At 40.7% G+C, this 25,191-nt stretch overlaps 1 protein-coding gene across 3 annotated transcripts in view; it reads left to right on the top strand.

The window, feature by feature from the left end:
• The window catches only part of rb1cc1 (RB1-inducible coiled-coil 1), a 167,435-nt gene that overhangs the window by 8,153 nt on the left and 134,091 nt on the right, over positions 1 to 25,191 (top strand). For all 3 annotated transcript variants that reach the window (XM_078216161.1, XM_078216158.1, XM_078216159.1), the window contains exons 2-5: positions 5,649 to 5,773; positions 8,577 to 8,703; positions 13,945 to 14,115; positions 21,962 to 22,164. In XM_078216161.1, the coding sequence (XP_078072287.1) occupies positions 5,703 to 5,773; positions 8,577 to 8,703; positions 13,945 to 14,115; positions 21,962 to 22,164 (572 nt within the window). In that variant the 5' untranslated portion in view covers positions 5,649 to 5,702. The remainder of the gene's footprint in view (positions 1 to 5,648; positions 5,774 to 8,576; positions 8,704 to 13,944; positions 14,116 to 21,961; positions 22,165 to 25,191) is intronic.

The raw sequence follows: 25,191 nt of genomic DNA, 5'->3' as shown, positions 1-25,191 counted from the left end.
GTAAGTTACCTTCTGTCCATCATCAGGTCAGAAGTGAGGATGTTTCCTGGTGATTGCAATGTTCGGTTCCATTTGCAGCAACTCAGAGAATGAAATTACCTGAACCTACATACTGCAATACAGCATTTATACTTGGACTAATAAGTGGCAAGCAACATTTGTGCCAGGCAATTACTTTTCCAGTGAGACAATTTAACCAACTTTCTTTACATTCTGTGACATTGCCATCACTAAATCTCCACCACCATTATTCTGATTGTCACCAGAAACTTAACTAATCAAGCTACTTAATTGTGTTACAAGGGTATGTCAGAGGCTGTGGTGAATAGCTCACCTCTTGACTCCAATGCCTTTTTACCATCTACAAGGCACACAAGTCGAGTGTGATGGAATACTCTCCACTTGCTTAGATGAGTGCAGCTCCAACAACGCGGAAGAAGCTCAACACCATTCCGGAAGAACAAAGGGCTTGATTAGCATCCCATCCAGTCCCTCATCCAGCACTATCTCCAAGATGTGCTGCAGGAATTTGACAAAGCTCTTTCAACAGCAACTTCCACACCAATGACCTGAACCACCTGGATGAATGAGGACAGCAGCGGCATGAAACACCACCTCTTGTGATTTCTCCTCCCAAGTTGTGCACCATCCTTGTAAATATATTGCCCATCTTTCATCATTGCTGGGTGAAAATCCTGGAACTTGCTGCATAACAGCAGCATGGGTGTACCAGCAGCTGTTCAAGAAGGCAGCTCATGCTTTACTTGAGGGCAATAAGGGATGGGCAATAAACGCTGACCTTCCCAGTGACGCCCACACCTGATTAACACATTAAAAGAAGAGACTTTATCACAATATACCTGCTTAGAAATTCGGGTCTGGCAGCATCTCTAAGGAGAGAAAAGAGCTGACGTTTCGAGTCCAGATGACCCTTTGTCAAAGCTGACAGTTTATTTGACTTAGCTGTGGGAGCGCGATCTCAGAATTTGTTTATGAAAGAAAGGGCTTTTAAAAGCAACACTGTAGCTTGTAATAACGTGCAAAGACAGGCTTGTGGAATAGGCCAGTGGCAGATTGTAAAGAGTACTGCTGAAGATAAAGACTTGAAGGCCAGAACTCTACCATTTTGCTCTCCACAGAATCGGTGAGGGTCCGACAAAGGAAATCTCCGTTGACCTTGGGCAGGAATTTCTGGTCTAGCCCGAGCAAGGCCGTAAAATCCCGCCCATAGATTCATGTACTCATCTTTTCGATAGTTAATGGTCATCAAGCCATAAAGGCTAGTAGCATGTTGAATCTTTTAAATAGGGGGTCACCATACACGAGTAAAGAAGTAATGAAAAAGTTTTACATGGCAATGATTGATTAGACCCGTGTTTGGTGTATGTAATTATGGTTGTCCCATTATAGACATTTAACCTATAGAATGCATACAGTGCATTATGTTGGTGACTACTCAGAAGGATAGAAAATTACTAGTTTTAAGGAAAACTTAAAAACAAAAATGACAGCCAGGAAAAGACTGGCCCCTCTCATGCATGCTGTCTTGTGCATCACAATATACAAACTTTATACCCAGCATCACTGGACCTACATCACTGGAGCAGAGAAAATAATGGTATAATAGGTTTTTAAAATTATGAAGATTTTTTACCTCCTGAGGAGTTGAGAATAAATGCTCGTGAATCAGAGGTTCAAAGATATCTCTTGGTAGAAAGAGTTGTTGCAGTATGGAATGCTTTGCCACAGCAAGGTTGAGTTCAAGACCATCATGTTGCATCTGTTAAGAGTAAATTGGGTAAATGTTTGAAGCAGATTGTATGGAGCTATGGGAAGAAGATGGAGCCGTGGGGTTTGATTTGTTGGATTGCTTTAGCTGAAGAGCTTGTGCAGTCGTATTAAATCGCCTCTTGTGTAACTTCTAGCTATTAGCCAATGGCTGCTTGCATTTTTGTCCATTGATGAACTGTAAGTACTGATTAACGAAAAATAATAACTAACCTGTACAATACAAGATAATGCGCTGAATCTTGCTGGTGGGGGCATCTTGTGGAATGCTCTGTTAAACCTTTTCCTGCACCCTTTAAATCTATATTGGTAACTGTGTGGTCAGGGCATCTAGGTCCTCAGTGAAGAATGGGACCAACAATTTATCACCCTAATCACTTGAAATTTGCAGGTTGAGAAGAAAACAAACTAAGGAGGCTGAATTAATCAAATCAGACGTAAAAAGGAAGACTGCATTATGGGAGAAAAATATGACCAAGGGAAAGAAATGATTGACAGTCTTAACGTTGAAGAGTAAGAGTTTGCAGTTTAAATTGTTCACTTTCTGGACCAGACAGTTTGACATACTCTTAGAATCCATACAGGAGGAGGCCATTCAACCGATTGAGTCTGCACTGATTCTTTGACAGGATCTTACTCATTCCCTATCCCCGTAACTCCATATATTTACCCTGCTAGTCCCCCTGAGACTAAAGGGTAATTTAGCATGGCCAATCACCCTAACCTGCACATCTTTGGACTGTGGGAGGAAACCAGAGCACCTGGGGGAAACCTATACAGACACGGGGAGAAATGGCAAACTCCACACACAGTCACCCAAGGCTGGAATCAAAGCGAGGTCCGTGGTGCTGTGAGGCAGCAGTGCAAACCACTGTGCCACCATGCTGCCCTTGATTGACATTACATTAACAATATCACATAAGTACTTAAACTGTTAATTACAGGACTTGATTTTCTGTGAGAGTTTAGTGGACAAATGATGTGCAAGTTCTGAAAAAAAATGATGAGGCTAATTGTCGGGTCCATTTATGCCAGGCAAATGAATAGGTGGCATAGCTGACCAATAAATTCTGGAGATTTGCCACTTATGGCATATCTTTATTCCCTGAATTTGCTGGCCAGTTTGTGTGTTCATGTCTGTGGTTAACATTTTTACAACAAGATCTGACCCATTATCAAATTGGGTGCCAAGGTCAATTGTTTTAAGATTGAGAGTCTTATAATGCCTTAAGTAAATGGTACATTGCCAAACTCAATTGAATGTGGATTTCTATTTGAGAGTACAAACGAAGTTGAAATATTGTATACATTGAAAGTGAATAAGATGTGCCATTTTTGAATATCGGATGTCCTGTTCACCCATCATCCCCATCACTCGTTGAGCTAAATTGACTCCCAATTAAATAGTGCATCTCAATTCTCTTCCTTGTTTTCAAATATCTTATCCCTCCTGATTTCTCTCATTTGTAGTTCCACAAGCTTTTGGCACATTTGCAATCCTCTCCTCTAACTCTTGCCTTTTGACGATCCCCTATTTTAATTGCCTCCCCAGTGGTGGCTGTGTCTTCAACTTCCAAGGCCTTAAGTCCTGGAATTCAGTCTTTAAACCTCTCTGCCTCTTCACCTCTCTTGGCTGCTCTGACATGCTTACAAAACAGCTACTTTGACCAAATGTTTGGTCATCTACCCAAATGAGGCTGTCAAATTTTGGGTCAGATCTTGGCCTCTGGATTGGTGGAGACAAGACATGTGACTGAGCATGTGCGTCTGGATCCTGTAGAAGTCCTGATACACAAACCAACATGGGAATTGCCTGGTTTAAACCACTGCAAATGTCTCAGATGCTAGTCCAGAGTCAAACTTTTGATGGTCTGTGTTACGCTTCTGGACAGTTACCCAGTGAATGTTAGACAGATTAAAACCAGATTTGACACTTAGATAATTCTATCTACCCTCTGACCTGATTTTCACCTCATTAACTCACCTATTCAAAGACTGGCACTTAACCATGTGACAGCTAGTATCATAAAGGGGTGTGACCTGTCATTCCCTTATGCCTGTACTCTGCTTTGATGAAGGAGAAATATCCCAGAGGGAATGTGCAGAAGCATCATGTTGGGAGCATCTTTATGCGCAATTTCAATCTACTCATTATTGCTACTTGGACGATTCGGACCTTTAATTTTAATAACACTCCTGTAATATATATATATATGGTGATGCTTTGCTATGTTAAAGGTGTTATGTGAATACAGGTTGTTAGGATAATGCTAAAAGAAATATGGAGAGCCACCACCATGTCCTTCCACATTTTCTGGAGGACTGCTAATATAGTGGGCAACATATCCACTTTTAGGAGCATTTCTGTACATTGAATGTATTCGTTGATATATTGATCTGAATAGACTGGATCTTGAAAAGTTAAAGTCTATGGTTATGCCTAGTGATGTGTTAAGGCATGGCGTTCTGTATCAAGTTCCATTGTCAGCTTCAGTTAAAAAGGGACTCTAAACTTGCACTTGCATGCTCTGTTCCCTTAAACGCTTATTCTTTAACAGTTATCAGTCTTGGCTCAGTGGCAGCATTCTTGTGCTGAGTCTGCAGGTTGTTGCTTCACGCACTGCTCCATAGGCATCAACATGTAATGTAGGCTGTACGAAGCATGTGCTGCCTTCTGGATGAAATGTCAAACCAGATCTGCCTTGAGTGGATCTAACAGATCCTACAACATTTTGGAGGAAGAGCTGGGGGATTTTCTTTGTCCTGGCCAATGTATCCCGCAACCAACCTGAATAAAACAGATTATCTGGTCATTATCATAGTGACTACACTTCAAGTATTTCCTTGGCTATAAAGTACTATTGTATGTCCTTGAATGTGTGTGTGTATACATGTGTATGCACACACATATGTTTTCTATTATTGGGTTGCAGTATGAGTGAGGGAGTCTTGTTCGCATGGTAAAGGACATGCTGAGACCACAACTAGAATATTGTGCACAGCTTTGGTAGTCTTATTAAAAGATGAATAAGTTTTCCTTGGAGACAGTGGAGTGATTAATTTATGGGATGAGAGAGTTGACATATGTCTTATGATGGGAATTGTGTAGCGTCAGCTTATATTCTTTCGAGTTTAGAATGTGAAGTAACTTCTTTGAAACATAGGATTCTGGGGCGTTTATTATGGCAGATAGGCTGCTCCCCCTAGTTGGAGAGCCTACCACAAAAGGGCACAGTCTCCGGATATGAGGTTAATCATTTAAGATTGAGATGAAGAGGCTGGGCATTGAGGATCTGAAATTCAATCAAGTAGACGAATTTTGAAGGCCTTTATGACTTAGATGATCTGTATGCTGGGTGGACTGCTGAGCCATTTCGTAAGATCTGTCTTGGTTGTATCCGCATTTAATGTGTAATTTATGACCACAATTTGCATGTTAACTCATGTTTAACTTGGGTTGATTTGGGGTTTTAGAGTATAGGTTATTACCCAAGATAATTAATGCTTGCTTTTCAACTCTTGTATCGCAAAATTTCTTCTGTTTTAAGCCATGGAATCTTGTTCATTCCTTCAATAAATAACTGGGATTTTGGATTTTAAAAAAAAGTCTTGTTTTCTTCAGAGATCAGAACAGTGTATTCTGATGAATGGAGGGCCAAAGATTAGGTAAATGGCAGGACAATTTTATGTGCTGAACCTCAGAATAAACTCAAGACTGTACGTTTCAAATATTTGTATGTTACATTGAGCAATTACATCGTTCATAGATTTGAATTGCAGCTCATTTTGATTGCTGTGAACTTGTCCACCATTTTTATATATATATAATTGAAAATAATCCTTTACTTTTTTGTGAACAGGTGTAAATAAATAACTGATGTAAAGTGAAAGCTGAAGGAAGTGGCAGTAGCAATATGAAGTTGTATGTATTTCTGGTTAACACTGGAACTACCCTTACATTTGACACAGAACTTGCTGTACAGACGTAAGTATATACCTTCAAAGTTTTACCAGATCCCAAAGACCTTTAATGTAGAAAATAGTTCAAAATGTTTGCTGTGATGTTGATGTCTATGTTGTCTCTCACCTGTGCAGTACATGCAAAAGTACACCTTGCATTTTTAAAAACGTAGCTAGCTTTTATGCAATCTTTCATGGCACTGTTGTTTAATCAAATTGAATGCATACATTTAGTTAACATTAAAAGGAGCTATGAATTTGCATTCAGTGGTACTTGGAAGATAAGATGAAAATTGGGAAAGGCCCACCAGGTTAAGCTTTCCTTTTTTCTTTTATATTCTACCTGCACACATTTCAAGAAAAATCAGTGGGCCAATCTCCATTGGTTGTACCAAACTAAACTAAACTGACTTACACTCTCAATAGCACAAAGAAGTCCTCTGTAGAGACAATTTCTTCAGTTCTTTACTCCTTTCCCCCGCCTTGTTTCAGAGCCGTACTGTTGTTCTCCCGATCGAATGAGTTCTCAAAATACTTACTGCCTTGAATTACCATTTCCAACTTGCAAAATGACGTAAATGAGGCACTTTTATAGGCTGAAACTTGGATTTATGTTCTGGACTTGTTTGGATTTTTGAAGTTGAGACAGTTTTGTTTAGCATATTTCCCTTGAGAGTTGAACACCAGTCTTGATCTACATTTTAAAAAAATAGCTCCATGAGCACTGGTTCAGCCTGTTTTGCATTTTGACAGTCACATAATGAAGGATGTTGGTGGTTTTGCTCATTCTTGGATATCTCAATCACAAGTATGGGAAGTGGATGAAAAATGGCTCAAATTTTAACTTTGTCAAGATGACATGCCTCACAGTGCCAGGGACCTGATTCCTGGCATGGGTAACTGTCTGTATGGAGTCTGCATGTTCTCCCTGTGTCTGCATGGGTTTCCTCCGGGTGCTCCGGTTTCCTCCTACAGTCCGAAAGACATGCTGGTTAGGTGCATTGGCCATGCTAAATTCTCCCTCTGTATTCCCGAACAGGCGCCGGCGTGTGGCGACAAGGGGATTTTCATAGTAACTTCATTGCAGTGTTAATGTGAGCCTACTTGTGACTAACAAAAAAACTTTACTTTTATGACCCAAACTCTGCTGGAGATGCGTACTTCAAATACATGTGGATTTTTCAAACCTTAGTTGCAACACTGCCATTAAAATGAACAATTACTTCCTTCTCTGTTTAAACTGAGCCTGTGCTGTTAACTGTTTTTGTACAAAATAACCTGAGATTTTTTTTAAACATAGCTTTGAATTGGGGAGTATCATTAATGACAATGTATAAAGTGCCATGTTTGATATTGACTTTTCCCAACACACTTGGTTATAATTACTAATGTTCAAATATATAAACTTTGATTCTGAAACAAGTTTGCCTTTTTTACTTCCATCATGACCTAGAATTACTTTGGAATTATGTGTTGGTTATGTTGTAACTCAAGGAATAGACTTAATCCATAATCTAGCATGCATCATGCATATACTGTTTTTTTTGATGGATTGTGCTCTGAATGATCTAATTTGGGAGTTCCTGTCATTATTGATGCTGATAAAATCTTCACAGTTAAATTTGTCATGAATTCAACACGAAACTGCCGGTCTGTCTTTGCCTCTTATCTACTCCAACTGATATTTAAGTAAGCTCTTTGCAGTTGAGCTAAGTTCTGTACTTGAGGGACAGAGATAAAGAGCGAACATTGAATATCTCAGCATTTCACATCGCAGACTAGTATTTTCCATTCCTTGTTGGCTTTCCCTTGATTTGAGGATGACATCTACTCTAGGTCACTGGTTTCTGCTTTGGGTTTCATGTAATTGAATAGGCTGATTCTCAACCTGTAGATCAGTGGGCATATGATCAAGGACGTGGATCCAGAGTGCAAGATTTGCTTCCTTTTCTGCTATTGCTTTATTCAAACATGTTAATGAGACAATGTAGAATTATGGACGAATTGTTGCCATTTTGGTAGCAGGTTTCCTCCCAGGCATTGATGTCAATGCTGTTGTACTTTAAGGAGAGCTTCAGAGTGTTTTTTTTCATTGTCCTCTGGAATGTTGGCCATTTGAGAGTTGAGACGACAGGATTTGGCAGGGGAGATGCTTTTTGGCCATCTGGTGGTGCTCTGTTGACTTTGCAGGAGATTTGCCTGGATGCTTCTAGAGCTGGCTTCTTGAAGAATATTACCATTTAATTGATGGTTCTTCCATTGGATCAGGAGGATGCGGCAGAGGCATTACTGATGGAATGTCTCTAGCACCTGTATGTATTGATGATGCAAGTACATAATTCGATTCTGTGCAGGAGTGTGGTGATCACAACTGCTCTGTACATTAGGACTCCTGTTGACTTGCGGAGATCTTTTGTCTTAAACACTGTTCAAATTTGGAGAAGGCTAAGCTGGCTCAGCTGACCTCGTGTTGGATTTTCTCTCCATTAGTGGTTTTTTGATAGAGGTAGCTGCCAAGGTATGGGAAGTGCTCGGTATATTCCATCAGCATGTTACCAGCTGTGCACTGGGGTTGAAGTCACTATTATCTGGCCACATCAATTCCCGGCTTGGGTCACTGTCTGTGTGGAGTTTGTACGTTCTCCCCGTGTCTGTGTGGGTTTCCTCCAGGTGCTCTGGTTTCCTCCCACAGTCTGAAAGATGTGCTGGTTAGGTGCATTGACCCGAACAGGCGCCAGAGTGTGGCGATTAGGGGAATTTCACAGTAACTTCATTGCAGTGTTAATGTAAGCCTTACTTGTGACTAATTAATAAACTGTACTTTACAGTGTTGCAGATCTTAAACATGCCATCCAAGCTAAATATAAAATTGCAACTCAGCATCAAGTGTTGGTCGTCAATGGAGGAGAATGCATGGTTGCCGATAGGCGTGTTTGCAGCTACAGTGCCGGGACGGTAAGTCAGCATTAAATTTAAACAATTTGCTTAATTTTAAGTATGTTCCATCTCGAGCACTGCTAATGCATCACATTGGACAAACAAAATGTTGCTTCTAAATATAGATGAAGGGTTAAAAGTGACTTTTTTCATAATTAGAATAATAAACAAAGAACAAACTTATTTAACAGTTATGATGCATTTCAATTTTTAATTTAGCAATGGAAATTTTTTTTATTTCTCTGTACAATAGAATAACACCATCAGTACTAATACTGAAGCATGTCAGCCCTAATATTAGATGGTAAATAAGTGCTTCACTTTTTTAAATATCATGTCCATGCTAATTTCTGAAGAAGTTCTAAGATGCTACCTCTGGTTTTAAAGCATTAGGAGCAGAGTCTAAACGAAACCTCGGTGAGAAAAGTTTAGTTGACTGAATAGGTTACAGATTCCTTAATGCAAATTTGCATCGTGATAAATTCAGAATATTGTCTACAGGGATATTTATAAACCATTTAAAAGATTTAAATTGCTGGGGTGGCACAGTGGTCAGCACTGCTGCCTCACAGCTCCAGTGACCTGGGTTCGATTCCTGACTTGAGTCACTGTCTGTGTGGAGTTTGCACATTCTTCCCGTGTCTGCGTGGGTTTCCTCCGGGTGCTCCGGTTTCCTCCCACAGTCCAAAGATGTGCGGGTTAGGTGCATTGGCCATTCTAAATTGCCCCTTAGTGTCAGGGGGATTAGCAGAGTAAATATATGGGGTTATGGGGATAGGGCCTGGATGAGATTGTTGTCAATGCAGGCTTGATGGGCCGAATGGTCTCCTTCTGCACTGTAGGGTTTCTATGATTTCTATGATTCAAGACTTGGAAGTCTGTAATAATCCTAGAATTGAAGACTTATTGATTCGCTCTTCGACTATGGAGCGTGTGAGATTGGCTTTCAGAGGGATATGGGACAATTAAGTAGATGGACTAAGTGAGATCAAAGGCTATGACCATTGGAACAGAAAGTATGAAATGTTATAAAATTATTTGAGATGATTATGTAGTAATGGTATCCAGTTAATGTAAAACAGTTAGCAGTAATATGAGTATATAATACATCTTGATCTTGCATTAAAACAGATTATGCCACTGTATGTCGACAACTGCTAAGGTAGCATTTGGAATCATAAGTGCACTTTTTGTCTGGTCTAACTTTAGGAAGATGTGGGTGTGTTCAGAGGAAAGTGGCCGATATTGATTTCTGCTATTTTGATCTGAAAATTTGAGGGATTTGTTACACTTATCTATATTTTCCAGTGAAAATAGATAGAAACAAAAATGATGTGAGGGAAGGATAATTTGGCTGCCAGAAAGTTAGAATCATGTGTGTAGAATTAGCCCATGTGTGTAGAATTAGCCAATGTGTGTAAATTGAATTAGCTTCTATTAAAACTATTAAATGTATTGTGATAAATACAAATGGAAATGATCTGCCTGTTTGGAGCAAAGTCTGCTTTGTGATCACAGATATATCATACAAACATATGAATTAGAAGCAGGAATAGGCCACTCGGCTCCTCAAGCCTACTCTACCATTTAGTGAGACCATGGCTGATCTGATTGTAACTTCAACCCCCATATTCTTTCACCCCTTGTTGACCATCTGATTGCCCTGAATTTTTCCAAGTGCCCTGTGATAATATCTTTAATAATGGTTTCTAACATTTTCCCTATGACAGATGTTAGGCTAATTGGCCTGTAGTTTCCTGCTTTCTGTCTCCCTCCCTTTTTGAATAGAGAAATTATGTTTGCTATCTTCCAAACTAATGGAACCTTCCCCCAAATCTAGGGAATTTTGGAAATTTAAAACCAATGCATCAACTATCTCATTATCCACATCTTTCAAGATCTTAGGGTGAAGTCCATCTGGACCAGGGGGATTTGTCAGCCTGCAGACCCAATACTCAATGTCACTTCCGTGGTGATTGTAAGTTCCTCCCTCCCTTCCATTTCCTGATTTATGCAGCTGTTTCTGGGATGTTACTTGTGTCCTCTATAGTGAAAGCAAAATACCTGTTTAATTCATCTGGCATAGCTCTATTTTCCTTTACCAATTCCCCAGGTGCACTTTCTATTGTACCAATGCTCACTTTGTTAACTATTTTCTTTTTAAAAAATATATATATGGAAACTCTTGCGGTCCATCTTTATATTACTGACGAGCTTTTTCTCCTGCTCTAGTTTTTCCCTCCTTATCAATCATTTTGTCATTCCTTCCAATCTTCTGACCTGCCACTTGTCTTTGCACAAATGTTTGCTTTTTCTTTAAGTTTAATACTTCTTTAATATTTTTATTTAACTACAGATGATCAGCTCTTGCCTTAGAATTTTTCTTTTTCATTGGAATGTGTTTATTCTGAATTCTTGCCTTTCTAGTTTATTATCTCAACCCAAACTGCTTCTACACAACCCACGACCACTTCCGTCTGAAAGGACAAGGGCAACAGATATATGGGAATTCCACCCCCTGCAAGTTCCCCTACAAGCCACTCACCATCCTGACTTGGAAATATATCACTGGGTCAAAATCCTAGAATTCCCTCCCCAACAGCAACCCACAGCACGTGGACTGCAATGTTTCAAGAAGGCAGCTCCTTCTCAAGGACGGCCATAGATGGGCAATAAATGCTGGCCAATCAACGACGCCCATGTCCCACAATTGATTTTTTAAAAAAATCCTGGTTTCCTGAACTTGGCTGATCCCTCTCTAATGTGCTAATACCATTATTAATTAACAGAGCCACCCCTCCACCTCCAACTTCCTCTTCTTCCTCAGTGTCACACATCCTTCAATATTCAGCTCCCAATCTGTCATCCTGTCGCCATCTCTCCAATGGCTATCGGACCATCTTGATCTGTTTTGTTTCAAATGCTATGTGCATTGGCCTTATTACTTTTGTAACATCTAGCCTTATATGCTAACTGACTCCGAGATTTGTCCTCTGTTGCTTCCTGTCACAATCTGTTCATCATTTACCATATTAGTATCTATTTCTCTTGTCTTGACTCAATTTTTTGATATATCACATTTTCCTAAATTTGATCCCTGGCCCCTGTTATTTAATTTAGCCACTTTCCACCTCTGTACTTGTGCAGCTGCAGTTTGTACTCGTTGGAATTTAGAAGGCCGAGGGGGGATCTTATAGAGACCTATAAGATAATGAAGGGGCTGGATAGGGTAGAGGTGGAGATTATTATTTCCACTTAGAAAGGAAGCTAGAACTAGAGGGCACAGCCTCAAAATAAAGGGGGGTCAGTTTAGGACAGAGTTGAGGAGGAACTTCTCTCAGAGGGTGGTGAATCTCTGGAATTCTCTGCCCATTGAAGTGGTGGAGGCTACCTCGTTGAATATGTTTAAATCACGGATAGATGGATTCCTGATTGGTAAGGGAATTAGGGGTTATGGGGATCAGGCGGGTAAGTGGAACTGATCCACTTTAGATCAGCCATGATCTTATTGAATGGCGGGGCAGGCTCGAGGGGCTAGATGGCCTACTCCTGCTCCTATTTCTTATGTTCTTATGTTCTTAAAACATCGACCTCAGAAGATTTCAGATGCAGACCATCATAAAATCATAGAATCCTACAGTGAGAAGGAGGCAATTCAGCCCATTGAGTCTGCACTGACCACAATCCCACCTAAGCCCTACCCCATAACCCCATGCATTTACTGTAGCTAGTTCCCCTGACACTAAGGGTCAATTTAGCATGGCCAATGTACCTAACCCGCACATCTTTGGACTGTGGGAGGAAACCGGAGCACCGGGAGGAAACCCACGCAGACACGGGGAGAATGTGCAAATTCCGCACAAACAGTGACCCAATCCGGGAATCGAACCCGGGTCTCTGGCGCTGTAAGGCAGCAGTCTAATCACTGTGCTGCCCGTCCTAATGGTACATATCCTATTTTCCTGGTGCCAGTGCCCCACAAACCAGAACCCCCTTCTCCTACACTCGCCTTTGAGCCCCATATTCAACTTTATCTAATCTTATTTGTCCAGTGCCAATTTGCACATGGCTCAGGTAATAATCCAAAAATTATTACCTTTTGAGGTTCTACTGTTAATTTGGTGCCTACCTTATCATACTGACTATGCAGAATATGCTTCCTCATCTTACCTGTGTCATTGGTACCTGCATGGACCAGGCCAATGGATCCACCCCCTCGCACTGCAAGTTCCTCTCCAGCCCTGAGCAGATTTCCAAACCTTGGCACCAGAGGCAACACAGCTGCCTAGACTCTCACTTCTTGCTACAGAGAACTGTCAATCCCCTTTCATTCTACTGTCCCCTACTACCACTATATTCTTGCGTGCTTCCCCCCACTTGAATGGCATCCCGTACTGCAGTGCCATGGTCAGTCAGCACATCCACCCTGAAACCCCCACTCTTATTCAAGCAGTGCAGGTTAGGTGGATTGGTTATGCTAAATTGCCAGAGTGTCGGGGGACTAGCAGGGTAAATACGTGGGGCTTAGCGAATAGGGGCTGGGTGGGATTGTGGTCGGTGCAGACTCGATGGGCCGATGGCCTCCTTCTGCACTGTAGTGATTCTATGATTCTAAGCTGAAAGAACCTCAAACCTGTTTGGCAATTGCAGAGGCTGATGCTCCTGCCCTCTGGGGTCCCTTACCCTCCTCAGCTGCAGTCACACCCTCCTGTCCCTGACCACTTTTCAAACTAGAAGATCCTATCCTCGATGTGTGATTGCCTCAACTCTCAACTTCCCTGGTTGTAATGTCCGCAGCTCAACCCCTAGCTCAATGACTCTGAGCCTAAGCTCCTCAAGCCACAGGTACCTGCTGTACAAGTGTTTGCCCAGGATCTGTCATGTAGGATATAAGACTTGCATTTTCTAAGTGACAAAATGAAAACACCAGTATTTAATAAATTACCTTTTCAATTTATCCATAATTAAATTTGGTCTTCTCATTTTAAACTGCACTGAGTTTTCAATATTTAGTACAGTACATATGGATTAGAATCCATGCATTAATTTGAAATGTATGTGGCAGATAGAATATGATTTCTATCATTTTGTGCAGTTATTAAATATATGACCATTTGTATAAGTTTCTATTCCTAGTGTGCTTTAAATTGATAGGGTGTTCCAATATATTTCTGTAACCAAGCTGCTGCTCATTCTTGTTCTGTAGGAAAACGCTGCTAAATTTCATTTTGATTTCGTTTTGTAAATTTTAATTCGCAGGATACAAATCCCATATTTCTATACAACAAAGAGATGATTCTATGTGACCGTGCACCGACGATACCCAAGACTACATTTTCTGCAGAAAACGAGATGGGGCTAAAGGTAGAGGAGTCGCTTATGATGCCAGCAGTATTTCATACAGTAGCCTCCAGAACTCAGCTTGCTGTGGTAAGATTAGTAAAAATCTATGTATATCATTTGTTTGTATTTTATATAAGTTACCAAAGTTATTGTTGTAATATTGTCTCCTAAGTTAATGTTATAATCAACTGCAAATGGTTCTCCATATCATTGTGATACTGTTAATCAACCAGCATGTTTCTGATCTGCAGAAGTGATATTCAGTGCAGAAATATGCCTGGTCTGTCCTTGCTGGATGAGAGACTTGTTTTTCTTACAACTTTTTTGTTTGATTGTAACGTTAAAAATAAATACACGGGATGATCCTTTTTATTCTAGGATTTTAGTTAAATGCTAGTTAGATTTTGGTAATTTTTTAATGAAATTAAGTTTGATGGAAATCTTCTTTCCTATTTTCCTACTCTTTCCTAATACCTTTCAATTCTAGAATGCAGGTGGAAGCCTCAAATGAGTGCTTCCTGTGGAGGTTGGTTGATTTTTTTTTTGTACTTTCCAAAATTGTAATTAAATGAGCTTCATTAAAATTTGACCATTCATCTATTTTTTTATTATTGTGCAATAATATTCATTGGGCATCGCCATTTTATTCTCATGTCTTTGCTCCTATTTTCATGTTTTGGCTCCTATTGGAGGCATGAACTTTGTTACTTTAAATCTTACACTTTCTTAAAAGTTGCCTATAGTTAAGAGCAAAATTGTTATAGACAAAAAGTGTCAATATTTGAGAATGGATTGAATAGGTTGATGAAGGAAAAGGGAATAGAGGAATATGGGAACAGGTTTTGTAAATGTAACTGCACGTGGACAGAGGTTAGTCCGAAAAATGTGCTGGTTACGTGCATTGCCACGCACCTAAATTCTCCCTCAATGTACCTGAACAGGCACCGGAGTGTGGTGATCAGGGGATTTTCACAGTAACTTCATTGCAGTGTTAATGTAAGCCTACTTGTGACTAATAAATAAACTTCTGGTGAAGACAGACTTGAAAATCCAAAGAGAGAGATTGAGGTATTGCAATAGTATAGTGATGTGGGGAAAGCGGAGTGGGGCAGGGAGTGGAACATAAAATGTAGAAGAAATAACCTCTTCTAACTTTTTTATGTTACTATTTTAAAGACCCAGACTGATCCCTCCTTGGGCCTCTGATTTCTTCCACCTCCCAAATCCTATCTAACTTGCCTCACACACTTATCTTCTCCCTTGCCTGTCAGTTTCCATGGGATCATTAAACTTGACCTGCTTTAGTGCAGTTTAAAAAAAAAGTATGTCCTTCACTTTGGCTCTGTTAATGATGCTGGGCCTGGTGAAAGCTACACTGCCTGGACCTTGCCTGGCCTGTGTCAGACAGGCACAGAAGAAATTTGGCTCATGTCTGGAGTGACAGTCCAACACTGGCCATGCCAAGGAAGTTATGGCCCATGGTTTAGAGGGGTTTAACATTCAAAGCCATGTCTTGCAGTTGTCTGTCAACTTTGTAGTGCCTTTGCTCAGGATCTGGTCCAGAATGCAGAAGCATGGAGTTTGGGGTCTAACAAATATTAACAACGTGGATGGACTTGTAGGACATGGTTGTTGGGAGAACATTTGTATACATGTTGAACGACATTGGAGCCTAGCTTTTGAAACCTGTGGTAGCCCATTGGTCAGTCTCCTCTATGCACTTCTGTCTTGCTTAAGGTGGACTCTGAACCATGTGTTATGAAGGAGCGTTTCAGCAACTGTCTCAACCCAGGTTGGAAGCAACCTGAACAGCTTTAGAAGCAAGCCAATGTGGAACCCGGAAAATTATTCCAGAATGATGGAATCAATCTTTTTATTGACTTGCTTCAAATGCAATAAATTAAAATAAGAATATGGCAACAAGAAGTTAGAATACTGGTGCAGCATTATTAATGAAAGGGCACCTTGTCCATAATCATCAGAGTTGTTAACCAGCACGCATGGATATGTCTCAAATCATGCTCCGTATCCAGCCAGGGATTTTGAGGGGGAGTGGTGGGAGGGTGCAATTTCTGTAAACTAACAAATGTGTAACGATTGCTGTATGTTGTAATTGGGTACATATAATATGCTTGCAGCATGTTTCTAAAGATTTGAACGTGCTCCCTCAAATCCTGTCTTAACCTGTTCTTTTAATTAGATCTTCCCCTTTCTCAACATGTCTTCCTTTACTAGTTTTACTCTTTAGAGAAATTATTTTTGTTTACTCACTGAATCATTGACAACTTCTTTCCCTATGTACTCAACTTCTGCACTGAGTGTCATTTTCTCACTTTCATGCATCACTTATTTCAACTTCTGAGTCAACTGGAAAGTCTACATCTGCAGAATTTTTAATTTTATGGCAGAGTGTGCACTTTGTTCCTTAGGGACACAAACTGTTTACTATAGGAGAGCTTGGGTGCAGGTTTGCGGTGCCAAGGTTTAGGGAATCCTTAAATGTGACAGAGTTAAACCAACTAAAAGTAAACAATTTATCAGTAAAGAGCATTGTTAATCCAGCTACTTATCAACACTCTGGTACACTGCCATCCTATTGTTACCCTTGAAGTCAGGTGAACTGACACCATGGACAAAGACTCAAATTCTTAAATTAATGCATAACAAATCTCCTTTATCGTACTCCACTGAGTTAACGCAAAATTACACCAGTGGTCGGTGCTGGGCCCATCGCTGTTTGTTATCTATATCAACAATTTGGATGAGAATGTACGAGGCATGATCAGTAAGTTTGCAGATGACACTAAAATAGGTGGTATTGAAGACAGTAAGGAAGGTTATTAAAAAGTGCAGCAGGATCTTGATCAGCTGAGGAAGTGGGCCGAGAAGTGGCAAATGGAGTTCACTGCAGATAAGTGTGAGGTTTGCATTTTGGAAAGTCAAATCAAGTTAGGACTTTCATGGTGAAAGGTAGGGCTTGGGGAATATCGAAGGAACAGAAGGGCCTTGGAATTCGGGTGCGCGGTTCTCTAAAGGTGGAGTCACAGGTAGATAGGGCAGTGAAGAAGGCTTTCGGCATGTTGGCCTTCAGTCAGGGCATTAAATATAGAAGTTGGGAAGTTATGTTGCAGTTGTACAGGACATTGGTGAGGCTGCACCTGGGGTATTGTGTTCAGTTTTGGTTGCCTTGCTATAGGAAAGATGTTATTGAACTGGAGAGAATGTAGAAGAGATTTACAAGGATGTTGCCAGGACTTAAGGGACTGAGTTATAGGGAGAGATTGGACTGATTGGACTTTTTTCTTTGGAGCGTAGGAGACTGAGGGGTGATCTTATAGGGGTGTATAAGATCATGAGAGGCATGGATAGGATGAATGCACTCACGTCTTTACCCCAAGGTTGGGGAATCGAAAACTTAGAGGGCGTAGGTTTAAGTTAAGAGGGGAAAGAAATAATGGGAACCTGAAGAACAACTTCTTTACACAAAGGGTAGTATGTATGTGGAATGAGTTGCCAGAAGAAGTGGTAGAGGCAGGGACATTGACAACATTTAAAAGGCATTTGGACAGATATATGGATAGGAAAGGTTTAGAACGATGTGGGCCAAATGCAGGCAAATAAGGTTAGCTTAGATGGGCATTTTGGTCGGTTTGGGCCAAAGGGCCTGTCTCCATGCCGTAGATTCTATGATCAATGTTATGCAAAAATTATTTAACCTCTGACTTTGTTACAGACAAGTAACTAACCTTTGCCCTACTCTGTTCTACACACAAGTATTCAAAAGGTATCAAAATATACAAACTCGTGTCTTAAATTTAAAGATTCAGTCAGGATAGGCAACCACACCTCCTCCATGGTTATCCTCAACATCGGTGCCCTGCAAGGCTGTGTCCTCAGCCCCTTACTTTACTCCTTATACATTTATGACTGTGGTCAAATTCCACTCCAACTCCATTTTCAAGTTTGCTGATGACACCACTGTAGTGAGTCGGATTACAAACTGACGAAATGGAGTACAGGAAAGCGAGAATCTGGTGAAATTGTGTGATGACAATCTCTCCCTCAATGCCAGTAAAACAAAGGAGATAGTCATTGACTTCAAGAAGTGTAGTGGGGGACACGCCCCTATCTCCTGTCTGTATCGCCGGTGATGAAATGGAAATGGTTGACAGCTTCAATTTTCTAGATGTCCAGATCACCAATGCTGATGCTACAGTTAAAGCCCAACACCACCTCTACTTTCTCAGAAAGCTAAGGAAATTTGACAAGTCCGCTACAACTCTCCTCTAATTTTTACAGATGCACCATAGAAAGCATCCTTTCCAGATGTATGACAGCTTGGTATGGCTCCTGCTCTGACCAAAATCGCAAGAAATTACAAAAGGTTGTGAACGTAGCCCAGTGCATCATGCAAACTAGCCTCCCATCCATTGATTCTGTCTACACTTCCCGCTGCGTTGGAAAAGGCAGCTAGCATAATTAAGGACCCCATGCATCTTCCACTGCCTTCTGTCGGGAAAAAGATGCAAAAGTCTGAGATCACATACCAAATGACTCAAGAACAGCTTCTTCCCTGCTGCTATCAGATTTTTGAATGGACCTACCATATATTAAGCTGATCTTTCTTAGCCAAGACTGTAACTCTATTCTGCACCCTCTCCTTTCCTTTTCCCCTATGTACTCTATGAACAGTGTGTTTTGTCTGTATAGCGTGCAAGAAACAATACTTTTCACTGTATACTAATACATGAGACAAATCAAATCAAGATGCTACTTGTGGCGAGGCGAATTGATCACATTGCCTACAGATGTGTTTTGTTTCTGTGTGTCCGAATCCCAGACTCGAGGTCTTACGGTGCTTACTCCTGGGTTACTGCAGCCGATGTCTTTTTGTGCCTCCTTCTTCAAGAGATCCTGCTGGTACTGGGCATGCTTCCTGTCATGTACTCCAAGGATAGGCACTATTCAATCACTGTCATTTTGGTCACAAATACTGAGAGTTGCCCCTCTATCAGGGGTCAGAATTCTCAAAACAACATGACACGCAGGGACCTGTGTTCAATCACTGTCTGTTCAGGTATAGCAACAGCCACTGTCTAATCAATTCTCGCGTTTGTTCCATAACTACTCATCCTGTTCTTTGCTGCTCCTACAGTCCTGAGCCTGATGTAGAGTTAGCCCTTTTAGCCATCAAACTTTGCTGGTGTCTTTATGAATACCCATCAGGCTACATTACCTATTACATAAAATTCACAGTCCGGAGAAGGGTCATCCTACCCAACTGATATATTGATTATCCACACAAGTTTACTTTTAATTTCATTTACAAATCCTTCCAGTTCTTAGTGCCTTGCATACTTATCTAGCTGCTTCTTAAATGCATGTTAATGCATTTGTTTAGCTTGTGGGGCGGGGTTATCTAGAGTTAAAGGTAAAGAATCCCAGTAATGGGACTACTCCTGGTTCCTTTGGGGCTGGTTTGCCAATTATTCATTAGTACCCTAGAGTACTGGAGACCTCCCTGCTTACTGCATTTGCTACAAGCAGTAGAGTTGCTCCTAAATATCCATTGCTAGGTACATGACCTGAAAGAAATGAATCCATGTACGTTCTAATATCTAGGCTGCAATTAATGTCTTCTAGCAGCTTAAGTTTGTTTTCAATTTTATAACTGACATCTACTTTTGCTGTGGTGGAAAGGCTTACACAAGGCAATCTGAATCATGTCAACCTCTTCAATATTTTGCATTTAATGCCTGAAACAAGGCTTATTAATTACCATCCACATTAATTCAGATTGCTATGAGGAGCATTTTGAAAGAAGAAAGTACACTAAAGCTCACCTCCCTCCAGAGATCCTAAAGTCATAATGGACTGGAAGCCTTTCTCCCTGCAGCTGCATCCCATTTTTGTTCAAGTTTACTTTTTAATTTATTCTGAATATCACACCTGCGCTGGAGGAATTTTGCATGCTTCGGAGTTCTGAACCATGAAAGAACAGATTTTTTTTGTATTATAAATGTAGCCTGCTTTAAGGCTATTCTGTATATGAAGAAAAGTTGATAAATGTGGATTGCACTTTAGCCCTTTTTAATGTTTTCTGTGATGTTAGCATCCTTGCCCCATATGTTGATATGAGTAAAGGAGTAAGAGTTTTCCTGGATATTAGAATTAATGACCCAAACCTTCCTGACAGCGGAGATGCCATGGCAAGTCATTACTGACTCTGTAATCTTGCATGCCTTTTTTCACTGATTTCTCTAAATTCCGTTCACTTCAACTTTTCATTCCCACAGAAGTGCTGTTTATAATTCAGCAAAATGTTAGATTTGGTCAGTTGTGCGAGCAGATTCTATATGTTATGTAATAAAAATCAAGAAATCACAATTATAGTCAGTGCTGTTCCTTACTTTGCTCAGTAATCATGTACTCGCATGATATTGGGTTCAAGTCACAAGATATTGTGTTCAAGTCCTACTCCAGGACTTGGGCTGGTGTTTCAGTGCCATGGTAGGCATATGCTGTATTGCTGGAGTTGCAGTCTTTCAGATGCCATGTTTGACAAGACCCTATCTGCATGTTTAGGTGGGTATAAAATCAAGAGCTGGGTACTCCTCTCGTTCAGCACACATCTCTCTGACACTACCAAAAGCAGATGAACTTACCAATTGTATTATGTGTCATTAATAGAACTTGCTTTCTGCAGACAAGCAGCATTACTTCAATGTAGTTGATACCTTTCAGATTGACTATGGAGTACTTTCAGATATCTAGAGCTTAAATTTAGTTATTGGGCTGGGACTTAAAGTTGGGTACGTTTTTGGTATTGATCCACATTGTGTTGTTTAGTGTGATTTTTCTTTTACAAGCTGCCCTAGCAGTTCAGTTAAGGGTGCAGGCAGATTCACTTGTGAACTCCTCCAACCTTGAGAAATTACCCCCAATATTAGAGTTGGGAGCTGCTTAACTGTACGTAGGTGAGAGAGACCTGGAAACTCATGATGGAAATGCCCTCTGGGGACTTTATTAAAAGGTGAGATTAAAACTGATCATCTCACAATCAAGTTCGTATTGAATGGTCAGAAATGATAGATGGAGCACTGGCCCGACACCAGGAGGTCACCTCCATCTCTGAACAATGTTTCAGTCTTGTTGGGAGTTTGCATGCTGACTGGAAAATTTCAGTTGTCATCAGTAGCGGTGTTAATAGAACTTTAATGATCCCTGATTGGCTCCAAGCCTCTTGTGGGTAACTATTCCTGGCCCAAGCCAACATGTTCTAAAATGTCTTGGAGAAGTGAATATCCCAGTTAGTGGCAGAATGCTGCAGACTTACTGCTCTTACCTGCACAGCCATTTAAAAATTCAAGCCCTTGAATTCATGAAAGGCAATTTATGTCTTAAATCTACAATTCTTAAATCACTTTGAAGAAAGAAGTGCATTCAACAAATATACAGCTACATATCTGGTTGAGGTTCCAGAAAGCATGGAGGCTGGCTGGGTCATTGAACGTATTATTCAAGTTAGAATTACAGATTTTTGATAGACAAGGGAATCGAGGAGCAGTTAGGAAAGTGAAGTGAGACCACAACCAGATCAGCCATTAAAGAATGAATTAATTAATGAATGCCAGAGCAGGCCCAGCAAGGCCGAATAACTTAGTCTTGCTCCCAGGTCCGATGTTCCTAAAAAATGCTATAATCGATTTGTTTGGTTAGATTCTTGATATTTTTCAGTTAACCTATTCATTAGAAGTCATTAAATCTTTGTTCAAATTGTTATTGCGAATCAGGAATATAAATCTGAAGAATTGACAGCATATTTGCAAAGATATCTGGAGAAGAAAATATTGCAATGCATTTTGATCTATATGCTTAAGTCATCATACAAATCAGCTCACATTTTCTTTGTGTTTTTTGTTTTCTTGGGTAGGAGATGTATGAAGTAGCAAAGAAACTTTGTTCGTTCTGTGAAAGATTGGTCCACGATGAACACCTTCAGCATCAAGGTTGGGCTGCCATTATGGCTAATTTGGAGGACTGCACCCATTCTTTTCAGAAGCTACTGGCAAAGTTTGAAAATGCATACAGCAATTACGAACGTTCTGTGGAAGATATTAAGCAAAAACTTACAAAGTAGGTGTTCATGAGTTATGAATGTTTGATATTCTATAATACTATTGAAGCTCATTGTCACCTAGGAGTTCACTACAACTTGCTAAAATGCATGATTCATGCATGTGTAATTTTTATTCAGGATTAGACATTTGGGTTGTGTCTCCGTGCCATGTTTATGAATTGCCTATTTTAAAAGTGTCTTGCATCAATCCTTTTTAATGAAAAATACTTCACTATTGTGGTTTCATTTCCGTAGGGCTTAATTAATCTGGATAGGGAGTTATGATAGAGACCAAACAACAATGGACACGTGGCATTCTTTTTCTTTGAGAATATAAATCCTTCAGTTCTCCCTCTACCCCACTTCCTGCGATTCACCTATGTTTGCTCTCATCTGGTAACAAGTGATAGAATGAGACTTGCATGCATAGTTCATCTGCAGTGCTGTAGTTGAGATTGGGAACTGAGTGTATATTGTATTTGATTCTGCATCCATTATTCTGTGGTGCCACATTCTGGTAAGTGGTGGTCTTGGATTTAATCATATTGCATTGTCTGCATTTTTTAATATATTATGCAAAATCACTCAATTAGCTTAATGTTATTGTGTATTATGGGAGAGTAGGCAGGGAATTCTGATTCAAAAACAGAAAATGCTGGAAGATCTCAGCAGGTCCGACAGCAGCTGTGGAGAGAGAATAGAGTCAAAGTTTCAAGTCAGGATGACCCTTTGTCGAAGACCAGGAAAATCAGACGAGCTTTATGCTATGGAGGGGGTGAGGGGGTGGCGAAGGCAAAGGGTTGGAGGGGCTGTAATTGATAAGAATGGCATAGACAAAAAGACAAAGAGAATGTAAATGGTGATGATAAAGGCAGAGGAGAATGGTGCCAAGAGTGTATTAAGAGATCAGAATCTGTAATTGTGGACAATGGAATTCCATCCATTTTTTTACAACCTCTGCCTCCCCACCACAATTTCCAATTGCTGCCAAAGCCTGGAGGGGGAAACATCAAAGTCTGGAAAATCTCTGTCAATGACGAGGCTGGGAAAAGGCTCGGAGGAGCCATCACTTATCCCAATGGAAAGGCACGCTGTACTGCTGAGTGTGTGGTGGAAGCCCAGGAGGAGTGGGAGCAATGGTGGAGCCTGAATTTCAGCAGGGTTGGGAGAGGCAGCTGAGTGGGTGGGGTTAGGGAATTTGGGAAGAGGGTCTGATGAGTGAGGTGTAAAGGGTAATGAGAAGATGGGATGCTGAGTGATTCTTCCCATTGGGAAGAAGGGCTGCTGATTAAGTGGAATGGGTGTGGATTGAGAAAAGGGACCTGTTTGTGTGTGGTGCAGGAGAGTTTTGGGGAGAGGTTGTTGAGTGAGTGAATATGAGTCAGGAGTTTGAGAAGGGCGGCTGTTGAGTGAGTGAGGATAGGGGATTTAGGAGCAGGCTGATGAATGGGATGATGAGAGGGCTGGGAAGAGGGACTGCTGAGTGAATGGTGGAGGTGAAGGAGGTTGGGAAGTATGTGTATGGGTGGTGTGTTGCGGGAGAGGGTTTTGGGGAAAGGGGCTGCTGAGAGAGAGGCACTAATGAGTGAGGCAATGGGGTTTGCGAAGAGGGGCAGCTGAGTGAGTGAACTGGGAAGTAGGGTTGGGAAGAGGTATGTTGCAGATGCAGTTTGAATGAATGGAAGTGGGGAGGGGGTTTGGAAAGAGTTGTGGATGGGTAATGGTGGGAAGAGAAGCAGATTACAATGTCTGGGTGGGGAGCAGGAAGCTTCACTGAGGGAATATGGAGAACCGTACATGAGAAAAATAACTCTTTTCGAAGTACTTTAAAAGCCACATTCATATTTACATGTATTATGAGCTTTATTTACTGCATGTTATTAAGCTGCTTTATTTCATTTTTCTTTTTGCTAGTATCTAGGATCATATTAATTATCAGAAGTTTTTACATATTTTGCAGGATGTGGGCATTATCAGCCAGCATTTGTTGTATATCCCTAATTGCCCTTAAAGTGATAGTGAATTAAAATGAGGTCAACATTGGAGAATATCTATGAAACACTGGTATTGCAATTTGTTGTTTGAGGAAATTTTAGCTGCCAGGGATCATTGTCTCAAGGTTTAAGTTGGCTATGGAAAAGGGCAAGGAACAATCCAGAGTAAAAGTAATTAACTAGATGAAGCCAACTTCAATGAATTAAGAATTGTTAAATTAGAATCAAAGATTGGTAGGTAAAACTGTGACTTTAAAAAAGAGTTCAGACAGACTCGAGCTATATTCTCATTAAGTGGAAAGGGAGGACAAACAAATTTCAAGCTCCCTGGATGATGGATGAGGGAGAGTGAAAAGGAGAATGGTTAAGCTGAAACAGAAAAAGTGAAAGATGTTAAGTGGATAATGCGACTGAGAACCTGGCTCAGAGGATTCAGAGGAGAATTGGAAAAGCAAATAAGAGAAGCAAAGAGTATGTGAACAGATTTGCAATGAACATTAGAAAACTTTGGGTTCCCTCTTTAGATAAATAAATAAAAGCATGGTGAAAGGAGGAGTGGGGTTCAATGGTTACTAAGAAAGGGATTTGTGCTTGGAGGCAGGGGGGCATAGCTGAGATACAAAATTCATTCTGGAGCACAGGTCTTTAGGAATATAGGTCAAAGTCTGTGGGAGCCACTAACCTTTGCTATAAATAATATGCCCAGCTGTATCTCATTCATGTGAAGTGAATTGAGTCCAAAGATGTGCATGCTAAGCGGACTAGTCATGGTAAATGCGTGGGGTTACGGGGATAAGGTTGGGGGTGTCGGCCTGGGCATATTCTTTCTGAAAGTCAGTGCAGACTTGATGTGTTGAATGGCCTCCTTCTGTACTGTAGGGACTCTATGGTTCTATCAAGTACTGGTGCCTGGGATGCTGGGAGACCTATAGAGGAAGCTGGGATCATCAATATGACATTTCTGGCTATCGGAGGTTAGCTTTTCCGCTCACATGCTGATCTCTGCCAGAATCGAGGGAAGGGTGCTCATCCAATCTGACTAAATGTAGC

The sequence above is a fragment of the Mustelus asterias genome, chromosome 7, assembly GCF_964213995.1.
Source record: "Mustelus asterias chromosome 7, sMusAst1.hap1.1, whole genome shotgun sequence".
Lineage (NCBI taxonomy): Eukaryota > Metazoa > Chordata > Chondrichthyes > Carcharhiniformes > Triakidae > Mustelus > Mustelus asterias.
Note: the sequence above shows the minus strand (reverse complement) of the source record. Positions and strands in the feature narration are given on the sequence as shown.